Source organism: Populus nigra, chromosome 5, assembly GCF_951802175.1.
Source record: "Populus nigra chromosome 5, ddPopNigr1.1, whole genome shotgun sequence".
Taxonomy (NCBI): Eukaryota; Viridiplantae; Streptophyta; class Magnoliopsida; order Malpighiales; family Salicaceae; genus Populus; species Populus nigra.
The window spans coordinates 4,937,215-4,963,142 of NC_084856.1; the positions used below are offsets into that span (position 1 = coordinate 4,937,215).

Genomic DNA, 25,928 nt, shown 5'->3' on the forward strand with positions numbered 1-25,928 from the left:
ACAATATAATTGACATGAGAAAAATAGTATGAAGAGAAAAATGAACCTGGAGAGAAAATTTAATAATATTTTATTTTCATTAAACAGATATATACGTGTGATTTTGTCTTAATTAAATTACTGTATTTTTTTTCAAAACTTATGTCAAATATAACTCCTTTTATTTATAGAGTTTGTATAAGAATAAAATACTTATTCTTGTATTATATAGTTTATATAAGAATAAATTACTTGGTCTTGTATAAGAATAAATTTTTTAAAATTTAAATTTTAAAATTGTCTTAGCTATATTTTTTAAGGGAATCTCTCTGAATTATGTTATTTTAAAAAAATAACTGTGCTAAATTTTTTTATATAAAAAACTCCCATTTTGAGCCAATTGTCAATCACATAATACATCAGGGAACTTGGGCTAGTAGGCTCCCTGTCATGTGTCAATATAGGCTCCCCTCCCCCCGAGAAGGTAAAACGTGTAGTGCTTAAATTAACTGGCCCGATAAAAGCAAAACACTGATAAAAACAAAGAAACTAGTAGTAGCAGCACCCATCTAGAATCTGTACTCCTTTTTTCCATCTTCCTTTTCCGGTTTTCTTCAAATCGTATGTATACACAAAACCTTTATTACCAGAACGCGGGCCTAGGAACTAGGAAGAGCGTACGGGGGGCTATGGCACCCTAGACTTTAAAGGTCCGAACATTTCAAAGATCCTGATGTATTATTATTATTATTTTAATTCACATGTATATTCAGACAACTTACTCGTATTTTAATTAATTTTATAAATTTTAAAATTAATAATTATATAAAATTTTAATTATTATAAAATTTATAAAACTTAAATTTATAATTTTTAAAAAACAAATTTAAAACTTAACGGTTGATTGATGCAACTCAGAATATGGTTCTAGATTATGAGCAGGAGCAGCGGTTTCAAATAAGGTTGCTCGGTTTTAAAATATAGAGGCAGTTTGGAATTGTTCAAAATTTTAAATTTTTTTATTTAAATTAAATTTTTTTACGTTATTGAATTGTTTTACAAAGTATTCATGAACAGTAAAGTATTCCGATCATTGTCTGTGTAAAGCTGAAGTCGCATAAAAGCCGGTCACTTAACCTTTCTTTTCCCATGGTACGGAAAGAACTGGAAGTGCCAAACAGGACAGCTCCGCTCATATTAGTTGCCTGTCTAAGCTGAAAAACCGACTGATCTGATCCATTTTGACAGAAGACTTCAGGAGAATCATCAGTTACAGGGCTGCATGTGTGGCTGCGGTGGTGACAGCGAAAAACGTTCTGACAAAGGAGAGGTTGAAGGCAAATGACTAGCTAGTCCTCCAGCCGGCAGGCAGAGTAAGGATTAGAAACTTCACATGGGGTTGTACAGAGTGCAGGCATGGATGGGATATTTATTATTATGTATGTATAATTTAAAACCAAATTTATAAGGATAATTATGGATGATTATGTATATAACTAAACTAATTCTCTTCTTAGATTAAAAGGGAACTAGGGGGCTAAAATATAGGAAGTTGCTATAAGTCCTTGCAAGCATTAAAATTGTATTATTTTTCATTGTATTTTTGTTTTAGATTATAAAATAATGTTTTATCTAAATTTTTATTTTTTAAATTACATAACATTTACATCATTGAAACATCAATTTACATTAGAGGGGAATTAAATAATAAAATAAAAAAAATAATTTTACAAACCATAAAAAATACAGAAAAAACTGAACATGCATACCTTGTTTAATATTACACTCATTCAACAATTAAAAATACAATCACATTGATATTTTAATGTTCACAATCATCTACTATGCAAAAAGATACATGACTATGCATAATTAAACACATTGCATGCTTTAATTCAAATTATAAGCGTTATGTATATTTTTAAAATAATATTTCTAACATTTATAAATATTAAATCAAACTTTTGATAATTTTACAAATTTTATAAGTTTCATCTAATACATATTTTCTTGAAAACAATCGAGATTTAATAACAAAATTAATCATATTAATTTTTTTTTATTAACATCCTAAACTAATTTAGGATCAATTAAATAAAGAATTCTTGGAAAAAATATTTTTAAAGATTTAATCAGAAAATCAATCATGTTAAAATTCTTATTAATATCCTAAAGTGTTTTAGAACCAATTAAAAAATTAATTTTCCAAATTAAAAACTCTATTTATTTTAGAAAAGTCATTTTTGTAGTTTAATTAAAAAAATTAATTAAATACTAATCCATTTAGAAAATTACAAAAATATATTTTTTTAATTAAAAACCTTAGTTTAATCCTAATCCAATTAGAAAAATTCATTCTATAATTAGTTTATTTTAAGGTTTTAGTTTTAATATAAAATCAAGATTTTATATATATATATAGGAGTAGAATCATATTTTTTTCAAAAACCCTACTCTAATAGTGTACTAGTTTCAGAGGCAAAATCATAATTCTACCCCTCATCTTCTTCCCCTTGCTACCAACAATGGGTTCAGGCCAGCCAACGACGAGCTCTCCTATATGCCAAGCTAGGCGTGTTAGTAGTTGTCATCACTGCTGGTGGAGGCGCAACCACTGCAAACCTAATTTGTTTTAATATTTTTCGATCATATTTGAAAAATCCAGCCAGATCTTGTCATCACTGCTCGTAGAGGCACAACCACTGCAAACCTAATTTATTTTAGTATTTTTCGATCATATTTGAAAAATCCAGCTCGATCTAACATGATGCAATCCAAACTATATCAAGGGATCCACTTCAAGTTTCAATTGAGGTAATTATAAGATCAATGGCAAATAAGCTCAAAGATGCATTCAATGAGCTTATAAAGAGTATTTAAGCCAATGTGAATTTAAAGGAGGCAACAACTTCAACAAGTGATAATCAGACCTTGGTCGACAAAAATACAGAAACTCCTAGTAGTCCCTTCGTTGGCCCCTGCTCTCATGTCTACCAATCCATCAACAGTTTTGATGGTCGAATTAGAACCCATCTTTAATCTGATCCCTCTATCATCACTTTACGTTGCCTATAGAGTAGTGATTAAATGTTCGCATGGGAGCTCATGTGGTTCTTCAAAGTGAATTTGTGTGAATGTATTCATGAAGAGGGATGGACACCTTGTGGATGCTTGTGATTAGTGTCCGAACTTCATGAAATCTAATTTGTATACAAAAAAAGTCTAATTCATCTACAACATGGGCCTAAATATTTCGCAATGATGGGCTAATTAATTTCACCATTAGAGACAGTTTTGGGCTTATTCTTTCTAATACATGATTTTACTTTAATAGGTATAAACCTAATATAAAACAAGACATCTAGAAACTTCTGATAAAATTTTAGCTTGTTAGTGTAAAACCGTGCATCAGGAAAAATAATTGCAGTTCGTATATAAGTAGAAAAATAAGTTGAATTTACAAGTCTTATAGGAAATAAGGCTCAAATATCTTTAATTAACTCATTAAATGTCTATTTGACCTTGTAATAGACCTGATTAACACATGTAATAAATCCTTTGGTGTAGTTTGAATTGCATCATTTCCTTTATGAACCTTTCTATGAAAGCTAAGATCAGGTTTGAAATCGAGTTTGACATAACAATAACTTTTATCGAGGCATCAAAATTATAAGTAACTAAATCCTCACCCAACACCTATATCTATAAAGAGACGTGAACGAGAAGTATAGAAGATGTCACATAGCTTGATTAATTTTTTGATAAGTCAAAGTAGTTTAATGAAGAACCAAAAAGTATGAACTAAACCTTATACACATAATAATACTTGTTGAATCAAAGTCTGCCCCCTAAAAAAACTAAATACAAGCTAGATAATCCTATTTATAATAAGTAAAAATATCATAAGAAATGCTAGAAAAATAATAAGAGTTTTAAATAATACTTGTGAGACCTTGTTGATATCTAATTGATCTGAAAGCTTAACTTAATATATAACAAGACCTCTAGAAATTTTTGGTAAAGTTTTAGTCTAATCTAATGGTCAGATAAAATATTATGCTTACTGAAATAAGCTTAAAACTGCTTGTTGAAATTAATTAGCCCACCATTGCAAAATAATTGGGCTCATATTGTAAATAGATCAAATTCCTCTTTTATATATTTTAGATTGATGATCATCATTTGTTGAAATTGTAGCACCCTTAAAATTCATCTTGATTTAAATACTCTGAATAAGCTAATTGCATGAATATTTAAGCTTCTTTGCTCTTAATCTTGTAGTTGTTGGGACTTGTAATGGATCATTTATTGTAATTTGGATTGCATCATAACTGGAACAAAAACCAAGATCTTTTTTTTTTTAAAAAAAAAAGACAATTTACTTTTGAGAAAAATAACTTTTGCACATAAAATTAATTCATAATTAATGCCAATAAAAATCAAACCATGCAATCAACTCTAATACCACTGTTAGGTCTTTTTAAAACACATAAATACAGTGGAAACAATAAATTAAAATTTTTTTCCAGGAATTCCAAGGGTTTTATGGACAATCTAGGGTGTCACCATCCTTTTCAAGACTAGACTATCGCAAACCAAAAGTCATCTTGTCTTCTAACTATAGTTCACACAAGCCAAAAGTAAAAAAATATTATAAAAACTTTTTTAGGAGAGAGGGTTTATTATATCTTTGAGTACTAACTTTTTTTTTTTGTGCTTCCAAGTGTTTCTCTATTACATGTTCTATAACTTACATATTTTTTCTTTACACAAAATATGAGGCATACCATTTTATTTATATGGAAACTTGATAACCCTATAAATAATAAAATATCAATTTGCTTCTTGAATAATATCATATATATTATTTCATAATAATTTTTAAAAATTTATTCTTTCAAGTCTCTGATTGATTTTTTAGGTCTAGAATTATAATTCCTTATATTAATTACATTTTAATCCTTAATTTCTAAAATTTATTCACAAACAAGTCACACTTGATTGATTATTTCAGTTTAATTTCTAACAAATAGTTCTTAATGTGTGTGATCCATTAAGTTCCTAATAAGTTGACCTAAATATAAATTATAATCCTAAATAAATAAAATAATTTAATTTATTATCAATTCACCAATTAATTGATATATATTTGAAGATCAAGTACATCATCTAGCAAAGTGTTATGATATTTTAAATATTAGAAAAGTCATAAGTGGTTTGACTTAATCTTTTAGTAAGTAGTTTCTTAGTGTAATTATTATCCTTTCATCATGAATGTTCTGATTTAGATATTATAGCATAAGATATATTTATCTTTTTTAAATCATATTTGTTCTCAATACCATAAGCATTAATAATTTGAATAAAATTTAAAAATATTTCAAATATAATTCCACTTTATGCAAGGATTTCACAATCAATACTATTTGAAAATATATAAAATATATTTTTTAATTCACCTAAAATGAAGAATATCTCTTGATTACTCAAATACTTTCATATAGTTTATGTTACATCCAATATCTATCTATTTGTTACCCTTAATTATAATTTCTTGTCAGGATTAAAATATAACATTTCATATGTAAGATAACTTAGTAATCTCAATACAGAATCCTCATGCATATGAACCTTTACATATATTCATGTGATATCTCTATACAGAATCCTTAATGCATATCAGTTGAGTATACTTGTCTTTAAACAAGCACCTATATATTAGTTTTAGATATCTCTTATACTTATAAGAACAACTATTTTTTTTTATAAAAAAAAAAACATAACATGTATAAATCTCAATAACACTAATTAATATTCAATCTTAAAAGAAGATGCAGAAATATTTAGAAGAAAAAAACTTAGATACAATCAAAATCTTATAATTATAATAATTTTATAATTTTATTTATAAAATATTTTTATGTCAAGAATATCATATTTATTAATCAAATATTAAATAAAAAAAATTATTTTTTTTATATTTATTAATTAAATATTAGATACATTAATAAAAAAAATATTAAATAATAAATATACTTTTAGATGAAAAAAGTCAAAGTATCAAACAAATGAATTCTAGACATGTATATATACTAACACACACACTATCGTCTCATCTCACAAACATGCCGCCGGGAGTCAAAGTACTTCATGGTTAACACGTACGAACATATTTTTGTCATATGAAAAGCAACGGATTTAACAACAGCACAAAAGTGTACGATGGAATCATTCAAACAAACTAAGCCAATGGAAACAGAGGGGGGAAAAAGTGGGAAAGGAAAGACCAGTCAAATGTGAGGAGATGTTCTGCGCCTTCCAGTCAACTATAAGTTGTACAGTGACTGACTGCACACAACCGCCCCATCCTAGAAAGCCATAGAAAGATACCATCTAGGAAACTACAGGTTCTATATCTCTTGCCATTTTCTTTTCTATTCACATGCCAATTTAGTGTCAAAGCTGCTCAAGCAGATAGCAAAAGCCTGGAATGCAGACAAAGGATACCGGTAATCCATGGTGAACATATCTTTGCCAACCTTACCGAACTGAAGAATCACCTTGTCATGATCAGATTGAGTAGGCTGCGAAGGTGTTGGTGCACCAGCAGCAGGCTGCGTTGCAGCAACAAGCTGAAAGTTCTTGACAGAGGCAACCGACACTCTCCCACGGAAATTAAGGCACCAGCACTGCAACTGCTCGTGCCATCTTGGTGACTTGTTACGGAGGACCAGTGGTCTCTCCTTTCCCTCCTCATCTTCTTCTCGAGGCCCAACAATGTTGGAGAACCGGGAACTACTAAACTCAGTTGAATTGTCAATTGATTTCGAGAAGGAAATGCTCCGAAATGAGTCTTCAAGGGAGCAAGGTAGGAGCTCAGGCTGGCCTGGGACAGAACCACCAGGCTCAAGGGATGATACAGGGATTGAGTGCATGGTGCAGTGCATCCTTCGTGGACCCCGGGTGCCAAGCACATTCAGCTCATATGTAACATGAGCAATGTTATAGCTGCCTGTAGGAACCTTTGGAGAAACTTTCTTTGAGTAGAACCTACGGCTTCGGCCAGGTGGGGAAAGCTGAGCATTATTATAGGGGGGCTGCGTGTCATAAATTATGAATTTGGTTCCCAGAAAATTTGACCTGAAACAAGAACAATAAGCATTTAAACACAATCCTGACACATAAGTACAGCAATTCGTTGAATTTTGTGCATTTAATGTTTCCTTTTGTGCATTAGTCATTGCAGAACTTCGTATAATGATATATCTACAGGTAGGAAGTCTTAAAAGCACCAACTCACATGCTTAACAAACCCTTGCAATAAATGGTTCATATCAGGCTATTAATATCTTCGACACCTTGACCTCACTAGAAAGGTCTAAATCAATTCATCACTCTTATCTTTAAGATCCTTGATCGAGTAAAATTTATATGATGCATGAAACAATCAATAGTTACATTTCTGATGGCATCTGCAGAGCAAACAATTATCACCCCCTCACATGGAGAAACAGAAAGAAAAATTTAACCAAATCTTTAGCCTAGCTTCAGGTATCACAAAGAAAAAAATGACATGGCTAAGCTGACATTTAAACTATAGTAGCTTACTCATACACATGCATGCTAGCATGTGGCACCCATACACACTTAATCCTATACAATAGAGAAACATAATATATTCCTAATAAAAACAAAAAAGAAATATACAGTTCAAGTTTACAGAAAAACTATGCAATGAGATTATTGACTATACAGCTAATTAATAAGTACACCTTGGTCTACTAGACAATGGAGGTTGCTATATTATATTAGCTCTTAAGGGGACTGCCATGCATGGATTAGGCCAGTTTTGAACCCAAATGGAATGTTAATAAACATATATTGTCTTCAAGTCATAACTAAAGGAAATTACCACAATCCAATGCAAGACTAGTATGACAATTGTAGCATAAATTTGGGGCATTAGCAACTAATCAAATATCATACAGAAAATGAACTCTCACCTTAGTTTTCCAATATATGTGCTGCTTGATTTTGATATGTTGTCTGCATCCATGGAAATTACATATTCTGTGCAAGTAGTTCTCCGAGAACGTTTTGCAGACAGAAGAAATTTTCCATTTTCAACAAGCAAAGCTGCAAAGCATTAAATTAATAAACAGCATATTAATATAGAATACTATAGTAGATTGAGGAAACTTTGTATCAAACAGTTTAGTTGCTGAATGAGAGTAATATAGTTATTTTTGTTATCTTTGGGGGGTAATAACTTAGATTGATAAAGTAGAACTGGAGCAACAATTCAAAGAAGATCAATAAGATATCTTAGAACAGCAGATTTGGTAGACAGTTTCCAAAATTTGCTTGATAGATATTTTAATGAAGAACTTCGTATGCATAGCCATTAAAAAGAATTTGCTACCCTTTTACACAACTGACTTTTGGAAAGAAGAAATTTCCTTTTCAATAAAATCATAATGCAAGTCACTTGCACAAACTAATTTTAAAAAAAAAGGTGAATCATTGAATAACTGTCTTTCCAGGCCAGTAGGACAAACTTAATACAAAGAAAAATGAACAGATAATATAGAGCAATGTTAATTTAAAATAAACATTCAAGAAAACAAATGCCACAATTGTGTGTGTGAGAGAGAGAACACATCAGATGCATATCAATCAGGCATCTGGATCATGAAAACAACTTGCAGCTATCAAATTGGGCTCTTTGCAACATAGAAAATGAATTGCAACCAATCAGAAAAAAAAATTTGTGTCTAGCTGGTTAAACAACTGACAGAAGCAACTTCTAGTTTTGGCACAGTAATAAGAAGGCACCATTAATGCAACTTTAGAAACATGATTAAATGTCATTAACAAGGACAAGCAGCGCAGCTATGCATCACTTTAGAAACCACAGCATCATGACACAACCAAATGCATGGAGGTAAAAAACATTCATTACTTCCATCCATGAAGACCACACGAAACTAGTGAGAAGGAGATTAGGGTTGGTTAGTTAACTGCATACATCAATATAAGACCACTATTTACAAAACAGGTCACATAAAAGTCATGACAATCAAATGCCAAAATGTCAAGAGAAAAGCTCACCAGGGCTAAGGCAAAGGAAAAGATGGTAAGTTAAGTTTGATTTGTCCCTCTTTATGAAACACTGGACGGTTCCATCCCTGGGCCCTGGCTATAAATGGATAACGAAAAAATTGTCAATTATCACTCTGTGTCATAGCAAACCCCATACAAAATAACTTTGTGCATCCACATGTTAATTCTCAGATAGAACCTTGCATAGACAGAACTTGGTTGAAAGGAAAACAACCTTATACAGGTATGAACATGACCTCGTATAAAGATATTATAGAGGCAAGACAGTATGTACGAACCTCACCTGCTTCAGGGAAACAGGGAAGGTGATCTTCCCAGAGAACTCAGGACTTCTTACAATTTCTTTACACATTTCCCTCCAAGCTCTGCATACAGAAGCACAAGCAACAACATGCTTGCGAGCAGGCCATGTGCTCTCACTTGCCTCCAATCTCTTGATCACATCTCGCAGTAATTCTGGCGGAAGACCAGCCCAAGGACTATCCTGAATGACCACAGGCTGGTCAAGCAACTCACATGCTGAGCCATGAGATTTCCCTCTGAAATGACCTGGCAGCCTGACCTCAAAACTCCGCCTCGACAAGCTCCCAAATCCATCCCTCATGTCACGAACTATACTACGGAATGACATTTTCTCTAATACACTGGCAGCCCCACACTGGCAGCCCCAGGTTAATGAACACTTGAAAATGGATGCTGCATAAAGCAATTTTACGCTTAAGCGGATGAAAGATTACTAAGCAAGAATTGTACACAACAGAAAATCAAACAAAATAGTTTTAAATTTCAGCTATAACTACAATGCTTACTAACCAAGAAAGAAGAGAGATAATGGAAAAGGCACAAAGCAAGTAAAGAAGATTCCTATAAAAGAAAAGAGTCACATGGACCGAAAGCACCTAAAACACTAGACTTTTATCAGAAACGTCTTTTGGCGGGTTTTAAACTAATCTTTAAATCCAAGTTGCCATCAATTCAAATCTAACTTTCTTTTAGCACACTCTCGCTCAAATTAAGATTCTCAACAAAAAGGAAATATTTATAGAACTATACCCGTTCTTTAATTACAAATTATGCAATAGTGAAAAGAGAAAAGAAGAAGCAAATTCATTTGTCACTTAACTCAAATCTAAGTTCCTGTATTGTATAAATTTATCCAAATAAAGAAGCTTAAACCAAAAATTCGACAAGCAAACCATATCTCTAAACAGAAAAGACTTGGAATGGGTCTCGCACATTTTGGATAAAAACTCAAAAGTTAGAAATTTAAGAACCAAGTCTTAAAAACTCAAAAAACATAATATTATATGAAGATGCTGGAGCTTTTCTGTTCATCGAACGAATGTCATAAACTACACCGTGGAGTTCTGCCTTATCTACTTTTATCACCTAATTAACTTTTTGGCCCCTAAATTTTGTTAAGATTTGGGGCTAACATTACATTTCAGGTTCGGAAAAAAATCTAGAGAGCAAAAAAAACTAACCTTTTCAAACCCCAAAACTGATCAAATATCCATTCTTCAACTCTCAAACATCACCGATCATCAAAGCAAGAACAAAAATCACAACTTCCACATAAACTCTGCAACAAAAACAACACTTTATCCTCACCAAAACACCAATATCCAAAATGTTTAGCAGCCCACAAAGGGAAAAGCTTTGGAAGTTCAAGAAATCAAACAAAAAACAAAAGTTTGACTATCCCAGGTCAGAAAAATGAAATCCTGCGCAACCTAAAAATAACACGACGAATGTGTCTTGGAAATTCGAATCAAAGACTTAAAATTCAGACATCTTTCCGGTAATTATCTCGAGAAGAAAGCAGAGAATCACCGAATCTAAGAAATATATATACATATATACATATATATACATATATATATATATATATATAAAGAGGAAAAAAAGGGAAACGGAGAAGTGGAAGGTGGAAGCACTAAAATAAAGCATGATAGCTCACCATTCTTCTCTACAGAGTCAGATCCTTAGCTTCACCGCACGATTTCTCTCTCTAGAAAAGTCTACAACGACAGGCACAGCAGACTTGTTTGATTAAATCCAATTTACGAAATTAATGCTAGCATAGAGGCATAAGAAAAAGAGAATTAGCTTCCTTTTATTTTACTATTATTTTATGAACAGTACGACTTGGTTTAAATTTAATTTAATATTATAGATAAAAATAGCATGCCACTCTTGAAGTAGAAGTAGACTTTTAATAAATTGAACTGAAGTGGAACTTGTCTCCTCTCTTTATGATAACTTGCCTATCTTATCCTTAGACAAATTATCATTTTGGTCCTCGATCCACGATGACCTTTACTTTCCGTTTCATTTATTCAACTGCCGTTATCCGACTTCCCCACGGCGCTATGTGTCTCTTCATCAAGTATCGGGGCTGATCTAGCTACCCTATGGGCCTATGGGCTACCTGGTTACAATCTGTTGGAAAGTGGGCTAATGACTGTGGTCCTGAACACGCAGTTGCTACAATCCACTATCTCAGGCAGATAAGGCCCACTGGCTCGGTGAATTAACTGATTTTCGTTCATTTTAACCCAATGGAAACTTGGGCTTGCAATTTTATTTTTGTCCACCTTGAATTCAAGAACTTAAATATCATTAGACTATAAGTTTATTAGTGATTGAAATTGGAGTTATGTGTTAATAAAGTTTTTATTTTTAAATTAAAATGACCTATTATTTATTTAATATTTAAATAATAAATTTTCACATGGTGTATATCCTAAAGGGCTATATATTAAAGGTTGTATATGACATTTAGTTTTTTTTTTTTTAAAGAAGAGTAATAATCCAATATCTATTGAAACAATATTATCTTCTAATATATTTTTTTATTTTTTATATAAATATGTTTTTTAACAAGAAAAATTATAGCTTTCTAAGCTATATTGTTTATTCAATAAAAACTGAAAGCAAATAGAATAAATATAAAAAAAATTAAACAATTTGAAATAAGGATAAAAAAAGGCATCTCTTTAATTAAAATCACTTTATCATATTAATGTGTTCTCCTTTTTATATTTTTTTACCAGAAAATTTGTTTTTTAAATAACAACTTGTCAACCATAAAGAAAAAATTTAATAAAAAATAATACTTTTATAATTTTGACGTGAATGCATTACAAAAGAAATGAATAATATATTGCTCGTGCATTGTTACGTTTAACTTTTTAAAATCCATTATTAATTGTACAATGGTAAAAAAAAAACAATATTTGTAAGAAAGATAATGAATAAAATAATGGAGTAAAAATACATTTTTTTGCCGGAAACTTCTTTTCTAATTCATAAACGTTTTTGATGTTTTGACAAAAAAATAATAATTTGTTTATAAAAAGAATAGTTCATTGAATAGAAAGTGACGATAATTTGAAAAAAAATATTTGTAATAACTATAAAGACATGAACTTCTTTTTCATAGGATATCCATTACAATAAAAAAAAAAAAAAAACCAGCATAGCTAGTTTATGTCTAATAATTAATGAAATGACTGCTAACATTAAAAGAAAAATGCTAAGATCATATCTGAAAGTAAATGTCATATTAAATAATAGATAAAGAAATAATTTCTTAAATACATAATTTGAATATATTATGAATTATTAGGATACAATATACTGTATAAAGTATTTTTTAAAGATATTATGAATTGTTTGCATGAAACATGTTAGGAATTGTTAGGTTGTTGCATAAATATTATTAAATATATTCATGCTAAAGAACACTATTTCAATTGTATTTACAAGTATATTGTTATGAAGTATTTGTTTATTATTGAATTATTTGCATGTTATTCCATCCTTATTATTTTTTGTAACAAATCAGCAAAAAAAAAAGATTATAAATTTCGAAATATTTGGCTTTTATTAGTGAAAGATAATTTGTGTTGTTAAAGATGAATTTATTTATGATTGATAGTTTATCCAAATTAGTAAAAGAATTAATGTAGTTTATCTTATGGGATATAACATGATTATTTTTGTAACTATCTAATTTGTTTGATAAATAAAAAGTTCATATAGGTTTTATTAAAAAAAGATAAATACAAGTTTTTCGAAGATAACTGTTAGGGAAATGTTTTTGTAAACCATAAATAGCAGTATGTTAAGAACATAATAAACTAGGAAACTTGAAGATAATATTCTTATCCTTATCACATCAATATATATATATATATATATATATATATATATATATATATATATATATATATATATAAAGAAGGACAATTAAAAGTGAAAGAAGCACAAAAGAGAGTGCAACACTTGCAACAGAGCAATAGTGCTCAACCAACTAAAGAGTTACACAGAGTTTCGTAGTATATTGACACATGAGTGGAGTGTGAGGAAAGTTCTCGATAAGAATTGTTTGCTAAGAGTTAGAGAGTCTATAAACTCTTAAGGGAAGTTCATGTGTTAACTATTAGCAACTAGATATTCCAATTAGAATGACAACAGTTTGAAGATCTTCAAGTGTTATGGCAAACTATTGTGGTAGAAGACCAAATGGAGTGTTTCTCTTAATAAATAAGGTAGTGAAGTTTCAAAGGATTTATAGGGCTATTTGTTATTACAGTTGGAACTGTGTTTCATTATTTTTTTGAAAATTTATTTGTTTGAAATTAATTTTTTGATGTTTTTGGATCGTTTTGATGTGCTAATGTTAAAAATGATTTTTTAAAAATGAAAAAACATTATTTTCATGCATTTTCGAGAGAAAAGACACTTTAAAAAACAACCGTTACCACACTCTCAAACACTACTATTGTCATAAATACTCCTCTTGTAATCTTCTAAACTAATAAAAGTTGTCTATTCTAGGTTTGGTTGTCTTATAGGGGGTTTTTTTTTTATCTTATGGAGAAGTTCTTCAAAAAATTTTCCTTTTATAATGAAATGACTTGCTCATTTAGGTTTTTTCATACTTATATTTATTTTGTTACTAATCAGTGGTTGCAAAGTGTTAACATATAGGGAATAAAAACGGGATGTTCAAGTGGTATCAGAGCAGGTTCACTCATTTTAAAGTGAGATCTATTTTCCTTGTGGAACATGTCAACATTGACTTCGCCTCCACAATTCAATAGTGAGAACTAAGTCTACTGAAATGTGAGGACTAAAGGTTTCCTCAAATCATTAGTCAAGAAAGTCTAGCACACAGTTGAGCATGGTTGGACCAAGCCTGGAAATCTTTTTAAAGACTAAACCAGAGATGAATCCATTTGTTGTAATTGAAATAATAAAGGCTTGGGTGCTATTTTCATAACAATATCTCCTGATGAACTTAAAAGAATCTTCATATGTGATACAGACAAAGAAGCTTAAGATATTCTTGAAGTTACTTATGAGGGAACTAAGACAATGAGAAATTACAAATTACAAATGATAACCTTAAGATTTGAGGAGATAAGAATGCTAGAAGATGAATCTTTAGATGAGTTTTATGCAAAACTTAATGATATTGTAAATTGTAGGTTCAATCCATAAGAAAAATTAGAGGACTAACAAATTATAAGGAACATTCTAAGATCCCTGCCTAAAAGATTTCAACGTATCAGTTATAGAAAAAAGCAAAGATGTAAACAATAAATCAGTAATGAATATTAAATATTGAATATCCTAGTTTGTAATAACTAGGATATTTCTTGTAGCTTATAAACCTCTATGTTGAATATTTCACGCATATAATTTGCATAACAATATCGTATGCATAAATTTTTTTTTAACATATTTTGAATTGTTAGGATGCAACATACTGCATAAAATATTCTTTAAAAATGTTATGAGTTGTTTGCATAAAACATGTTAGGAACTGTTAGGTTACTGTTGCATAAATATTATTAATTGTTTTCATGCTACATAATATTGCTTCAATTTTACCTGCAGGTATATTTTAATGAAGTATTTGTTTATGATTAAATTATTTGAACTATTTGCATGCTAGTTCATCCTTATTATGTTTTGTCACAAATCAGCTAAAAGGGAGAAATATTTGGCTTTGATTAGTGAAAGATTATTTGCGTTGTTAAAGATGAATTTATTTAAGATTGATAGTATATCCAAGTTAATTAAAGCATTAGTCTAGTTTATCCTAGTGTTAAGATTGCTTACAGAAATAATTTCTCTAAGAAATTTTTTGATAAGTGACCTTTATAATTGCACATTTGTGTTCAGAGGAGACATCTTTAAGAAAAGACAATGGGGTAAACTAATTGAATGACCACATGCTTCATATGTTGAAGTAGTTAGGGAATTTATACAAATTATGAGTCTTTCAATCTTTATAACCACTTCATTACTTTCATTATTAGAGGTCAAACCCTTGAGTTGTCTTCTATACTACCTCGTTATTGATTGTTAGTGAAATTATGTTAATAAACCTCTGGCCTATTGTAAGACATACTAAACTGATAGTTGAGAAAGTTCAGTTCATGTATGCTATTGTTATTGATGTTTTTATCAACATAGTCACTCACTTTATTGATGTCATACAAAAAGCTACAATAAAAAAAAAATGAGTTTACCTTTTGAAAGATTGATAACTAGGATAACAATCATGATAAAGTACCCTTGTTTGACAGTGAGCCAACAATCAAGATGTATGGAAAGATCTCAGTTGTAATTGTTGTCAAATCTGAAGTTATGATTAGTAAAGAGGTCATATCCTAAAAAGTTTACCTCTTCTAAGCATGAAACTCCCTAAACCAACCCCTTACTCCCTTTTATAATAGAACAATTGCAAGTACTATTAACCAAGTTTGATAGTTTTACTGGTAAGTGAAAACAAAAGAATGATATAGTTGATAAGTTGTTAATAGATATGCAACAAGATATTGTGTAGGTTGATGACAGATTTGTTTAACTCGACTTAGATGTCGAACAAGTGCATCAATTTATTGTTGGTAAAGATAAGGAATAAGATTGGTGACGAACCAAAGGGGAGACAAGGATGCAGGATGCATAAAGGGAGACGAAGCAAGCAAGCAGTCAGCCTTGCTAGAAATTTTTTGTTGTTCTAGAATTTTACTGATTTGTAATCAGTAATGAATATTAAATATTGAATATCATGGTTTGTAATAATAGGATATTTCTTTTAGCTTATGAACCTCTATGTAGAATATTTCGCGTATATAGTTGCATAACAATATTTTATGCATAATAGTTTTTTTAACATATTTTGAATTGTTAGGATGCAAAATACTGTATAAAATATTCTTTAAAAATGTTATGAATTTTTTGCATAAAACATTTTAGGAATTGTTGTTGTTACATAAATATTATTAATAATTTTCATGTTATATAATATTGTTTCAATTTTACCTGCAGGTATATTTTAATGAAGTATATGTTGATGATTAAACTATTTGAACTACTTGCATGCTAATTCATCCTTATTATGTTTGGTCACAAATCAACTATAAGAGAGAAATATTTGGCTTTGATTAGTAAAAGATTATTTATGTTGTTAAAGATGAATTTATTTAAGAATGATAGTATATCCAAATTAATTAAAGAATTGGTCTAGTTTATCTTATGAGATATAACGTGATTATTTCTGTAATAATCTAGTTTGTTTGGATAAATAGAAAGTTGAGATAAGTTTTATATATATATATATATATATATATATATATATATAAAAGATAAATACAATTTATCCAAATATAATTGTCATAGAAGTATTTTTGTGAACTATGAATAGCAATTTGTTAAGAACGTGACAGACTAAGAAGCTTGAAGATAATATTCTTATCCTTATTACATGGATATGTATATAAGAAAGAACCATCGTCAACAAGAGGAGCACAAAAAAAAGTGCAGCACAGGGTAAAGCAACACTTACAACGGAGCTAGAGTGCTCAACTAGTTAAGAAGTTATACAAATTTTCGTAGTATATACTTTTGACACACAAGTGGAGTGTGAAGAAATTTCTCAATGAGAATTGTTTGCTAAATAGTTGAAAAGCCTGCACACTTCTAAGAGGAGTTCATGTGTTAACTGCTAGCAACTAGATGTTCTAGTTAGGATGACAACAATTTGAAGATCATTAGGTGTTCTAGCAAGCTACTGTGGTAGAAAATAAAACAGAGTGTTTGTCTTAACAAGTAAGTTAGTCTACTTCCAAAAAATTTGTAGTCATAAATACTCTTTTTTAAAATCTTCTAAACTAGTGAAAGTTATCTATTTTAGGTTTGGTTGCCCTAAAAGGTTTTTTATCTTCTAAAGTTTTTCTTCAAAAGATTTTTCCTTCGTAACAAAATAACTTGTTCATTTAAGTTTTTTGTACTTATATTTATTTAGTTATTGATTAGTGATTGTAAAGTGTTAGCAGATTGCTTCTTAACACACCGGTAATAGAAACAGAACATTCAATCTTTTTATACCAAGAAATAATTAAACCATATATTAGTGTGCATGCTAGAATTATAATTCAATCATTTATGCTAGTTTATATATTTGTTTAGTAAGCTTGCCATCTTTTTGTTATAATTACAAGTTGATATATTCTTATTATATTACATATTTATAAACCAAACATATTTTTCATTGTCTAATTTATTTGTAAATTTTGAACAACATCAATACCATTAACAACACAATCTATAAAATTGAACTGCTACTGTCAACACAACCCATTAACTATGCTATTTTTTAATTATTTTTCTAACTATGCTATTTAGTAGTTACCAAAAATAAGGAACCTGGCACAAATTACTTTCAATAAAATATTCGTTCGTGTACCCAAAACCATCGCTTATGATTCGGCAAAGAAAGACAGGCCAGTACCAAAACCATCATTTAGCAGCCTTTAGCCGTACTTTGTGTGGCCAGCCCTTAGAAAAGCGGCGGCTGGTCAGAGCTTGTATGCTATGAGCGTGTTTAACAGTGTGGTTGCGGGTTTTTTTTAAATAATTTTTTATGCTAAAATACATGCCAATAATATTTTTTTATTTTTTAAAAATCATTTTTGACATCAGCATATCAAAACGATCCAAAACATACAAACCATATTAAATTTTAACAAAAAAATAAAAATTCAATTTTTTTGGAAACACAGCCGTAGCCGCGTTTCCAAACGGTGCCTATGTCGCCTCCTGCTCCATGCCATGCCATCCTAGCCTCACCGCTCATTTCACAGGGCAAGGAGGAGTACACAGTCGTTGTGTCAAGCGCCAACCGTCGAACGGTTGAAGAACTTTAATTCCAGGGAATTAATTTATTCAATTATAGATGCAAGTGTGTAAAATTTGAGGAACCAAGATACCCTTTCGTCTCAATCCCAGATTAAGTCCTCGGCAGTCGAATGGCTTGATGATTAGACGTGTCTGAACATAGTTTTGTCATATTACAAGAAAGAAGTTTAACAATATATGAAAACATGATGGAATCATTCAAAGCAAACTAATCCAACTGAAGCATGAGAAAAGGGTGACAAAGGAAAGACCCCTCCAATGAGACGCGGTTTTTTGCACTTTACAGTCCACTACGACTTGTACAGTGACTGCATACAGCTACGACCACCCCATCCTAGAGAGCCCTAAAAGAAATACCTTGCCAATTAAATGTTTCTATAGTCGATACCATTTTCTTTATTCACAAGCCAATTTAGTGTCAAAGCTGCTCAAACAGATTGCGAAAGCCTGGAACGCAGACAAAGGATACCGGTAATCCATGGTGAACATATCCTTACCAACCTTACCAAACTGAAGAATGATCTTGTCATGATCAGACTGTACAGGCTGTGATGGAGTCGGTGCACCAGCAGCAGGTTGCGTTGCAGCAATAAGCTGGAAATTCTTGACAGATGCTACTGTCACTCTCCCACGGAAATTGAGGCACCAGCACTGCAACTGCTCATGCCATCTTGGTGCCTTGTTCCGAAGAACAAGTGGCCTCTCCTTTCCCTCTTCATCTTCTCGAGGCCCAACAATGTCAGAGAACCGGGAACTGCTAAACTCGGTTGAATTGTCAATTGATTTTGAGAAGGAAATGCTCCTAAACGAGTCTTCAAGGGAGCGTGGGAGGAGCTCAGCCTGGCCTGGGACAGACCCACCTGGCTCAAGGGATGATGCAGGGATAGAGTGCATGGTGCAGTGCATCCTTCGTGGACCCCTGGTGCCAAGCACATTCAGCTCATATGTAACCTGAGCAATGTTATAGCTGCCTGTAGGGACCTTCGGAGAAACTTTCTTTGAGTAAAACCTGCGGCTTCGACCAGGTGGTGAAAGCAGAGCATTGTTGTATGGTGGCTGTGTGTCATAAATTATGAACTTCGTACCCAGAAAATTTGACCTGAAACAATAACAATAAGCATCTCAACACAACTTCTGATGCAACAACAATTTGCAGAACCAACAATCTCATCCAAGTTCATTTGATATTTGCAACCACATATTCACAATGTTCCAATTGTGCAAAGTCATTGCAGAACTTGCTATAAAGATATCCATAGAATGGAAGCCTTAAAAACACCACCTTAAATGCTTAAAAAGTCCTTGCATATGATTCACGTGAAGCAATTAACATCAACGAAACAAACTAGCATGGCCTCCCAGGGATGGTTCACATTCACAAGTCTAATCTTTAAAATCATCAACTAGTTACATTAGTATTATGATACATGAAAAACCATCCTTAGTAGTTACATCCTCCTCGCACATCAGAAGAGAGAACAAATATCATCCCTGCCCATAGAGAAACTCTAACCACACTAAATAAAAACTCTAAACCTGATTTGTAACCTAGTTTAAGGAACTTCAACATGAACAGAATGATGCTAATTTTACTCTTGAACTAAAAGCATGTAAATATTACTTCTAAACAGCTAGCATTTGGCGCCAAACACTAACTCCTATAACATAGACAAATGTAATATATTTATAATACAAATAATAGGGAAAATAAAGTTCAGATTTAAAAAAAAAAACATGGATTATATGGCTTGGCAACAAGTACACCTTGTCTGGTAGATAATGGAGGATAGTTGTTAATGCTATACTATATCGGCTCTTTAAGGGATTGCTATACAGGAATGAAGGGCGCTTGGGAGTTGGGATCCAGAGAAAATTTTAACTATAACTATATTCAATCTTCATGTCCGAAAAGGGAATTACCCTATTTTCAGGCAAGACAGTGCAGACAATAGCTGGTCAAGCTTAGGACTTCAGCAAGTCAGCAAATATTGACCTTAAAATTAACTCTTACCTCAGTTTTCCAATATAAGTGTTGCTTGATCTTGATATGTTATCTGCATCCATGGAGATAACATACTCCGTGCATGTGGTTCTCCGGGTACGTTTTGCAGACAGAAGAAATTTCCCGTTTTCAACAAGCAAAGCTGCATAGGCATGCCATTAATCAACAGCATATTCTTATAGAAGATAGGAAATTAGGAAAACTGTGTCAAACAGCTTCAGCAGCTAAATAGAATATTACAGGAAATTTTATCATATTTAGGAACGGATAACTTGGATTGAATACAAAAATAACTGGACAAGGTATTGGATTCAAGAAAGCTCATGAGGACACATTTAATAGTGAGTAAAGTCACCTGACAATACAAAACACCACTACTTCACATAAAAAATTCAATTAACCAGGATTTACAATGTGCTTGGACATATACATGAGTGTCCGTGCACGCACACGAGTGTGTAAGTGAGTCAAAGAGGACATAGAGAGCACATCAATAAGAAATTTGGAGTACTGATACAACTTGCATCAACCACGCTGGTTTCTTCACAACAGAGAGGATGAACTACTAAAAATCAGAACTTTGCTTCTAGCTGGTCAGTTTGACAAATGGCATGAAATATGATATTCATTCTGTTAGGAAGAATAAGCAGTGGGGCTATACATTGTGGTAAAAGGTTTAGTAACAGCAAATTATCCAGTTGCATCAGCATAAGATCATGATTTACAAAATAAAGCAGAGATAAGCTCACCAGGGCTAAGGCAAAGGAAAAGATGGTAAGTTAATTTTGATTTGTCCCTCTTTATGAAGCACTGGATAGTTCCATCTCTGGGCCCTGGCTGTAAATGGATAGAAAAAAAGATTTTTATCAATTATCATTTTGAAACACACAAAATCCTTTATTTAGATCCGTGTGTTTATGCTCAGGTGAACATCTTGCAGATACGAAAGCCAGTTACATGTACTGAACATTATAAAAATTTCTTTAAATATTGATATTACACAGGCAAGAATAAAAATGCAAAGATCTTACCTGCTTTAGGGAAACTGGGAAAGTGATCTTGCCAGAGAACTCTGGATTTCTGACAATTTCTTTGCACATTTCTCTCCAAGCCCTGCACACAGCAGCACAAGCAACAACATGCTTGCGGGCAGGCCATGTGCTCTCACTAGCCTCCAACCTCTTGATCACATCCCGCAATAACTCAGGAGGAAGACCAGCCCAACGACTATTCTGGATGACCACTGGCTGGTCATGCAGCTCACAAGCTAAGCCATGAGATTTCCCTCTGTGATGACCTGGCAGCCTGACCTCAAAACTCCGCCTCGACAAGCTCCCAAACCCATCCCTCATGTCACGAACTATACTACGGAATGACATTTCCTCTAATACACTTGCAGAATAAGTTAATACACGCTTCAATGTGATCGCATGAATTATATTTACAGTCAAGTGTATGGATGATCACAAACCAGAACACGAGTTCACAACTGCAAATCAACAAAATTGTTTTAAATTCCAGCTATAGCTACAATGCTTACTATAAAAAAAAGAATAGAGATAGATGACAGACAAGGGAAAAGCACTACGCAAGTTAAGAAGATTCCTATAAAAGAAAAGACTACATGGAACAAAAGCACCTAAACTGTCAGATATGTTTTAAACTAACCCTTAAAATCCAAATTGCAATCGGTTCAAATCTATCTTCCTAAATAGTACAATCTGGTTCAAATTAAGAATCTCAGAAAAAGGAAGCAAACCCATTTGCCAATTAATTCAAATTCTAACTTCATGAATCATGAGAACTTATTCAGATAAAGAATCTAATAAAAAAAAAGGTACAAACCATATCCCCAACGCCGTAAAAAAAAAATTTAAGAAAAAAAAAGGACTTTAACTGGGTCTTAAGTTAGGGTTCATAGATAGCAGAACCACCAGAACATTTTGGATGAGTTCTTCCAAAGTATATTTACAGCAAGAACCAACCCTCAACCCTGAGCTTCTAAAGTTTATCTGCTGAAAAAAAAATTCTTTAAGAAGTAATCACTAGAGTTTATCAAGTGACGTAATCAGCAACACGAAGAGGGATGATGCCTTAACTTCTGCTATTACCGAGCTTCTTCCTTTTGTCTTAATTTTTTTTGTGAAAATACGAAATGAATATCATCGGACTAGAATTCTAACATGTCTCAACTCTCAACTAGGCATTTCAGGTTCGAGTAAAAAAAGAAACAAACTTAATATCCATTCTTCCACCTTTAATCTTCACCGATCAGCAAAGATCAGAACTTTTTCATACAACTCTGCAGCAGAAACAACACTTTATCCTCACCCGTTCACCAAATTTACAAATGCTTAAATTATATACAAAAAAATGTCCAAATGTTTAAAAAAACATGAAAAGAAATAGCTAAAAAAGTTCAAAAATCACGATAAAAAAAAAACAACTTTATTATCCCAGGTCAGAGAAATAAAATCTTTCACCAATTATAAAAATAGAAAGAAGAAATTGGGTCCTTATTTCTTGTCAAAGACTCGAAATTTGGACTTTTTCTTGGTATCTTTCTGGAGAAACAAACAGAAAAATCTCCGAATCTAAGATACAGATCTTGAAAAAGAAACCAAAAGGAGAGAATAACAGAGACAGAGAAGTAGAAGTGCAAGCTGGAGAGCATAATAGCTCACCACTCTTCCTGTACTGTGACAGATCCTTACCTTTACAACACCATCGCTCTCCCTCTATCTGTTTTCTCTCTCTTATTTCTCTCTCTAGAGACGGCTCCAACAGCAGCAACAGGCGGACTTGAAATTTGATTATAAGAACAAGCATGGAATAGGGAGTTAGCTTCCTTTTTATGATGTCCCTTTTTTTGAATGCAGAGGAGCACTTGTAATTAGTTTAACTATTTTTTTTTATTTGTTTAATAATGCGGTGCCTTTCTCTCTTTTGTCAAATTATGTTTTGGTCCTCGAAACAGTTGACCTTAATTTTCGACCAAACCCATGCCTTCGTCCCTCTACTTGTCTCAAAACGTTGGTTAGATTCATGTGTTAATGTCTCGGTCAATGTGGCCCGATTGAGATGACGTCAGTGAATTTGGATAGTGTTATTATTTTCTGTACATATATTTAGAAATTAATTTTTGGCATAGTTTTGAAACCCGGCCCGGCCCGACGGGTCAACCCGGGACCCGGCCGACCCAGGGCCGGAACCGGGCCGGGTTGATGAAAAAACGGGGGAAGGAAAAACCCGGTGTGACCCGGCTGACCCGGCGGGTCGACCCGGTGACCCGGCTGACCCGACAAGACCCGGTCAAGACCTGGTGACAAACCCGTTGACTTTTGTTTTTTTTGTTTGTTTACTAAAACGACGTCGTTTTGATTTTTTTTTAAAAAAAAGAACTGACCCGGCCGACCCGACCAAACCCGGTGACCCGGCCAAAACCCGGAACCCGGGCCTTAGACCGGGCCGACCACTGGGCCGGGTCTTAAAACTTTGATTTTTGGTATGGTATATGAAGCTAAAACGTGGATCTCACTTGCCTTGTCCAACCCTCTCTCAAGAGGCAGATGTTTTTTTAAAAAAAATGAATGACTAATAAATTATTAGTTTAGAGAATAAAGATGAAGGGAAGAAATTAGTAAGAAATTTATCTTCTTGTTCTTCTTTACCTTTCATTTTGTTTTTATCATGAAATTTACCTTTGCTGTTAGTAACTTTAATAATTGCATTTTCTTTTTCATTGATTCATACTAATTTATTTAACAGTGTTCTATCATGAGTTAAATCAAAATTTTTAAAACTCAAAAGAAATGTCATGAATACAAGAAATTCGTTAGCAATATTATTAAATTGAATCAAAACAGGTCAATTTTAAATCCTTTCTTAACTCGAGTTTCCAATTAAATTATGTTGGAGTTAACCCAACATGAATCTGTTGATTTCACAAGTCCAAGACAACTTTGATTATAGATAAAATCATGACTCAATTTTTAAAAAAACTTCAAAACAACAAACTTTTTAAAGGATGTTGAGACAAAGCTAGATTGGATTGGCCCTAGATCACCCCACGATCCGGGTCATGGACTCTGTCAGGTTTAATAACTTTGTTGTTTTTATAATTTTTTTATTTAATTAAATGAGAACATAGATGCTCGTAAAATCCTGCACTAAAAATCAATTCAAGGAACCTCATCAATAAGATTGTCAAGAGCTAAGGAGAAGTTGGGGCACTTACAATAAGAATTTTTTGAGAAAAAACCTCTTCGTTGATAATCAGACTTAGTTTCTACCAATTATTTTACCATAAATTAATGTTTATTTAATATTGTGATACAATAAGAATTTTTTGAGAAAAAACCTCTTCGTTGATGAGCAGACTTAGTTCCTACCAATTATTTTACTCTAAATTAATGTTTATTTAATATTGTGATAACCCTGTAGAAAGTAAACAAAAATAAACTATCAAGTCTATTTCTCAACCAATCCAATACTAAAATAAAAAAAATCAATTAAAAAATCAAAAGTTCAAAAACTATATATATAAAAAAACATATTGAATTTGGTGGGTGAACTCATTCACCCTATGAATTGGATAACCCATGTCAACAAGTCAAAACTGTGAATTTAGTCATGCACTCTATTAGGATTGATAACTTTTTTTGTTCACAACTATTATTTATTTAACTATATAATTAAAAAATAGACAATAACAAAATCAAGCATCAACTCAATAATAGAATCTTTTTTTGAGACCACGACAAGCTCATATAAAATAAAATTAAACAAATTATGAAATTCAATTCTCAATCAAACCAATATCGAAGAATAAAAAAAAAGTTAAACTTGTCAAACTTGCAAATAGATCCGTAAACTTTCTAAAATTTAATAGCATAGTTTTTTTAAAGTACTTTTTTAAAACTATATGATAAAAAAATTGATTATCATAAAATTGATTTTAATTAAAAGAAAAAAAAAAGGGTACCCTATCAAACCCATGAATCAGAGTAACCCAGGTTACCACGCGAATCTAGCAAATCAAGTCATTGATTCCACGAAACTTGATAACTTGGTTTTTTAAAAAACATTTTTTTATCTAACTATATTTTTTTAAAAAAAATAGACCATATAATAATTTTAGGGTATTTTTTTTATACTAACCCAATATTGAGATATTTTTTTGATACCACTATAACTATAGAAAAGACACATAAAAATAAATTATCAACTCTAAATTCAAATAAGCATATAATATAAGGACTAAATATAAAATAAAGAAAACTCAATAACCAAAGAAAAAAAAGGATTAAGAAAAATAAATAAATAAATATTGTAGATTATTATTGTAATCCACAGTGTTTATAAATGTGGGGGAACAATTCTCCCCCCCACATCTTTTAGGTTTTGTTATTGGCTATGTGACCCGCACTCCGCTGCAAATCAAATAAAAAAAATTAAACATAAAAACAATATTCAAGCGATATAATTGCATTTTTTAAAAAAGAAAAAACAAACGTCAAATGAGAAAAACTAATGTCGAATGATGAAAATATAAAAAAAATAAGCTAAAAAAAATAATGCAAACCTCTGTTAATCCATTAAGCCT

The 25,928-nt window shown here is 31.7% G+C and overlaps 2 protein-coding genes across 4 annotated transcripts; both read right to left on the reverse strand.

Moving 5' to 3' along the window:
- Positions 1-6,126: 6,126 nt before the first annotated feature.
- LOC133695238 (tubby-like F-box protein 8) lies at positions 6,127-11,299 on the reverse strand. 3 transcript variants are annotated; one of them, XM_062117134.1, is made up of 6 exons: positions 11,063-11,299; positions 10,587-10,684; positions 9,386-9,798; positions 9,091-9,178; positions 7,983-8,115; positions 6,127-7,119 (listed from the first exon to the last, which is right to left on the reverse strand). In XM_062117134.1, the coding sequence occupies exons 3-6, from the start codon at positions 9,731-9,733 to the stop codon at positions 6,414-6,416; spliced, it is 1,275 nt and encodes a 424-aa protein (XP_061973118.1). In that variant the 5' UTR covers positions 9,734-9,798; positions 10,587-10,684; positions 11,063-11,299; the 3' UTR covers positions 6,127-6,413. The 3 variants fall into 3 exon arrangements, with proteins under 3 accessions (XP_061973118.1, XP_061973119.1, XP_061973120.1); XM_062117135.1 differs by lacking the exon at positions 10,587-10,684; XM_062117136.1 differs by lacking the exons at positions 10,587-10,684; positions 11,063-11,299 and having other exon boundaries at positions 9,381-9,521.
- A 7,151-nt stretch (positions 11,300-18,450) lies between these two features.
- LOC133695000 (tubby-like F-box protein 8) lies at positions 18,451-23,213 on the reverse strand. The gene is made up of 5 exons (XM_062116726.1): positions 23,038-23,213; positions 21,355-21,812; positions 21,073-21,160; positions 20,333-20,465; positions 18,451-19,420 (listed from the first exon to the last, which is right to left on the reverse strand). Exons 2-5 carry the CDS (start codon positions 21,700-21,702, stop codon positions 18,718-18,720), a joined length of 1,272 nt encoding a protein of 423 aa, XP_061972710.1. The 5' UTR covers positions 21,703-21,812; positions 23,038-23,213; the 3' UTR covers positions 18,451-18,717.
- Positions 23,214-25,928: the final 2,715 nt, after the last annotated feature.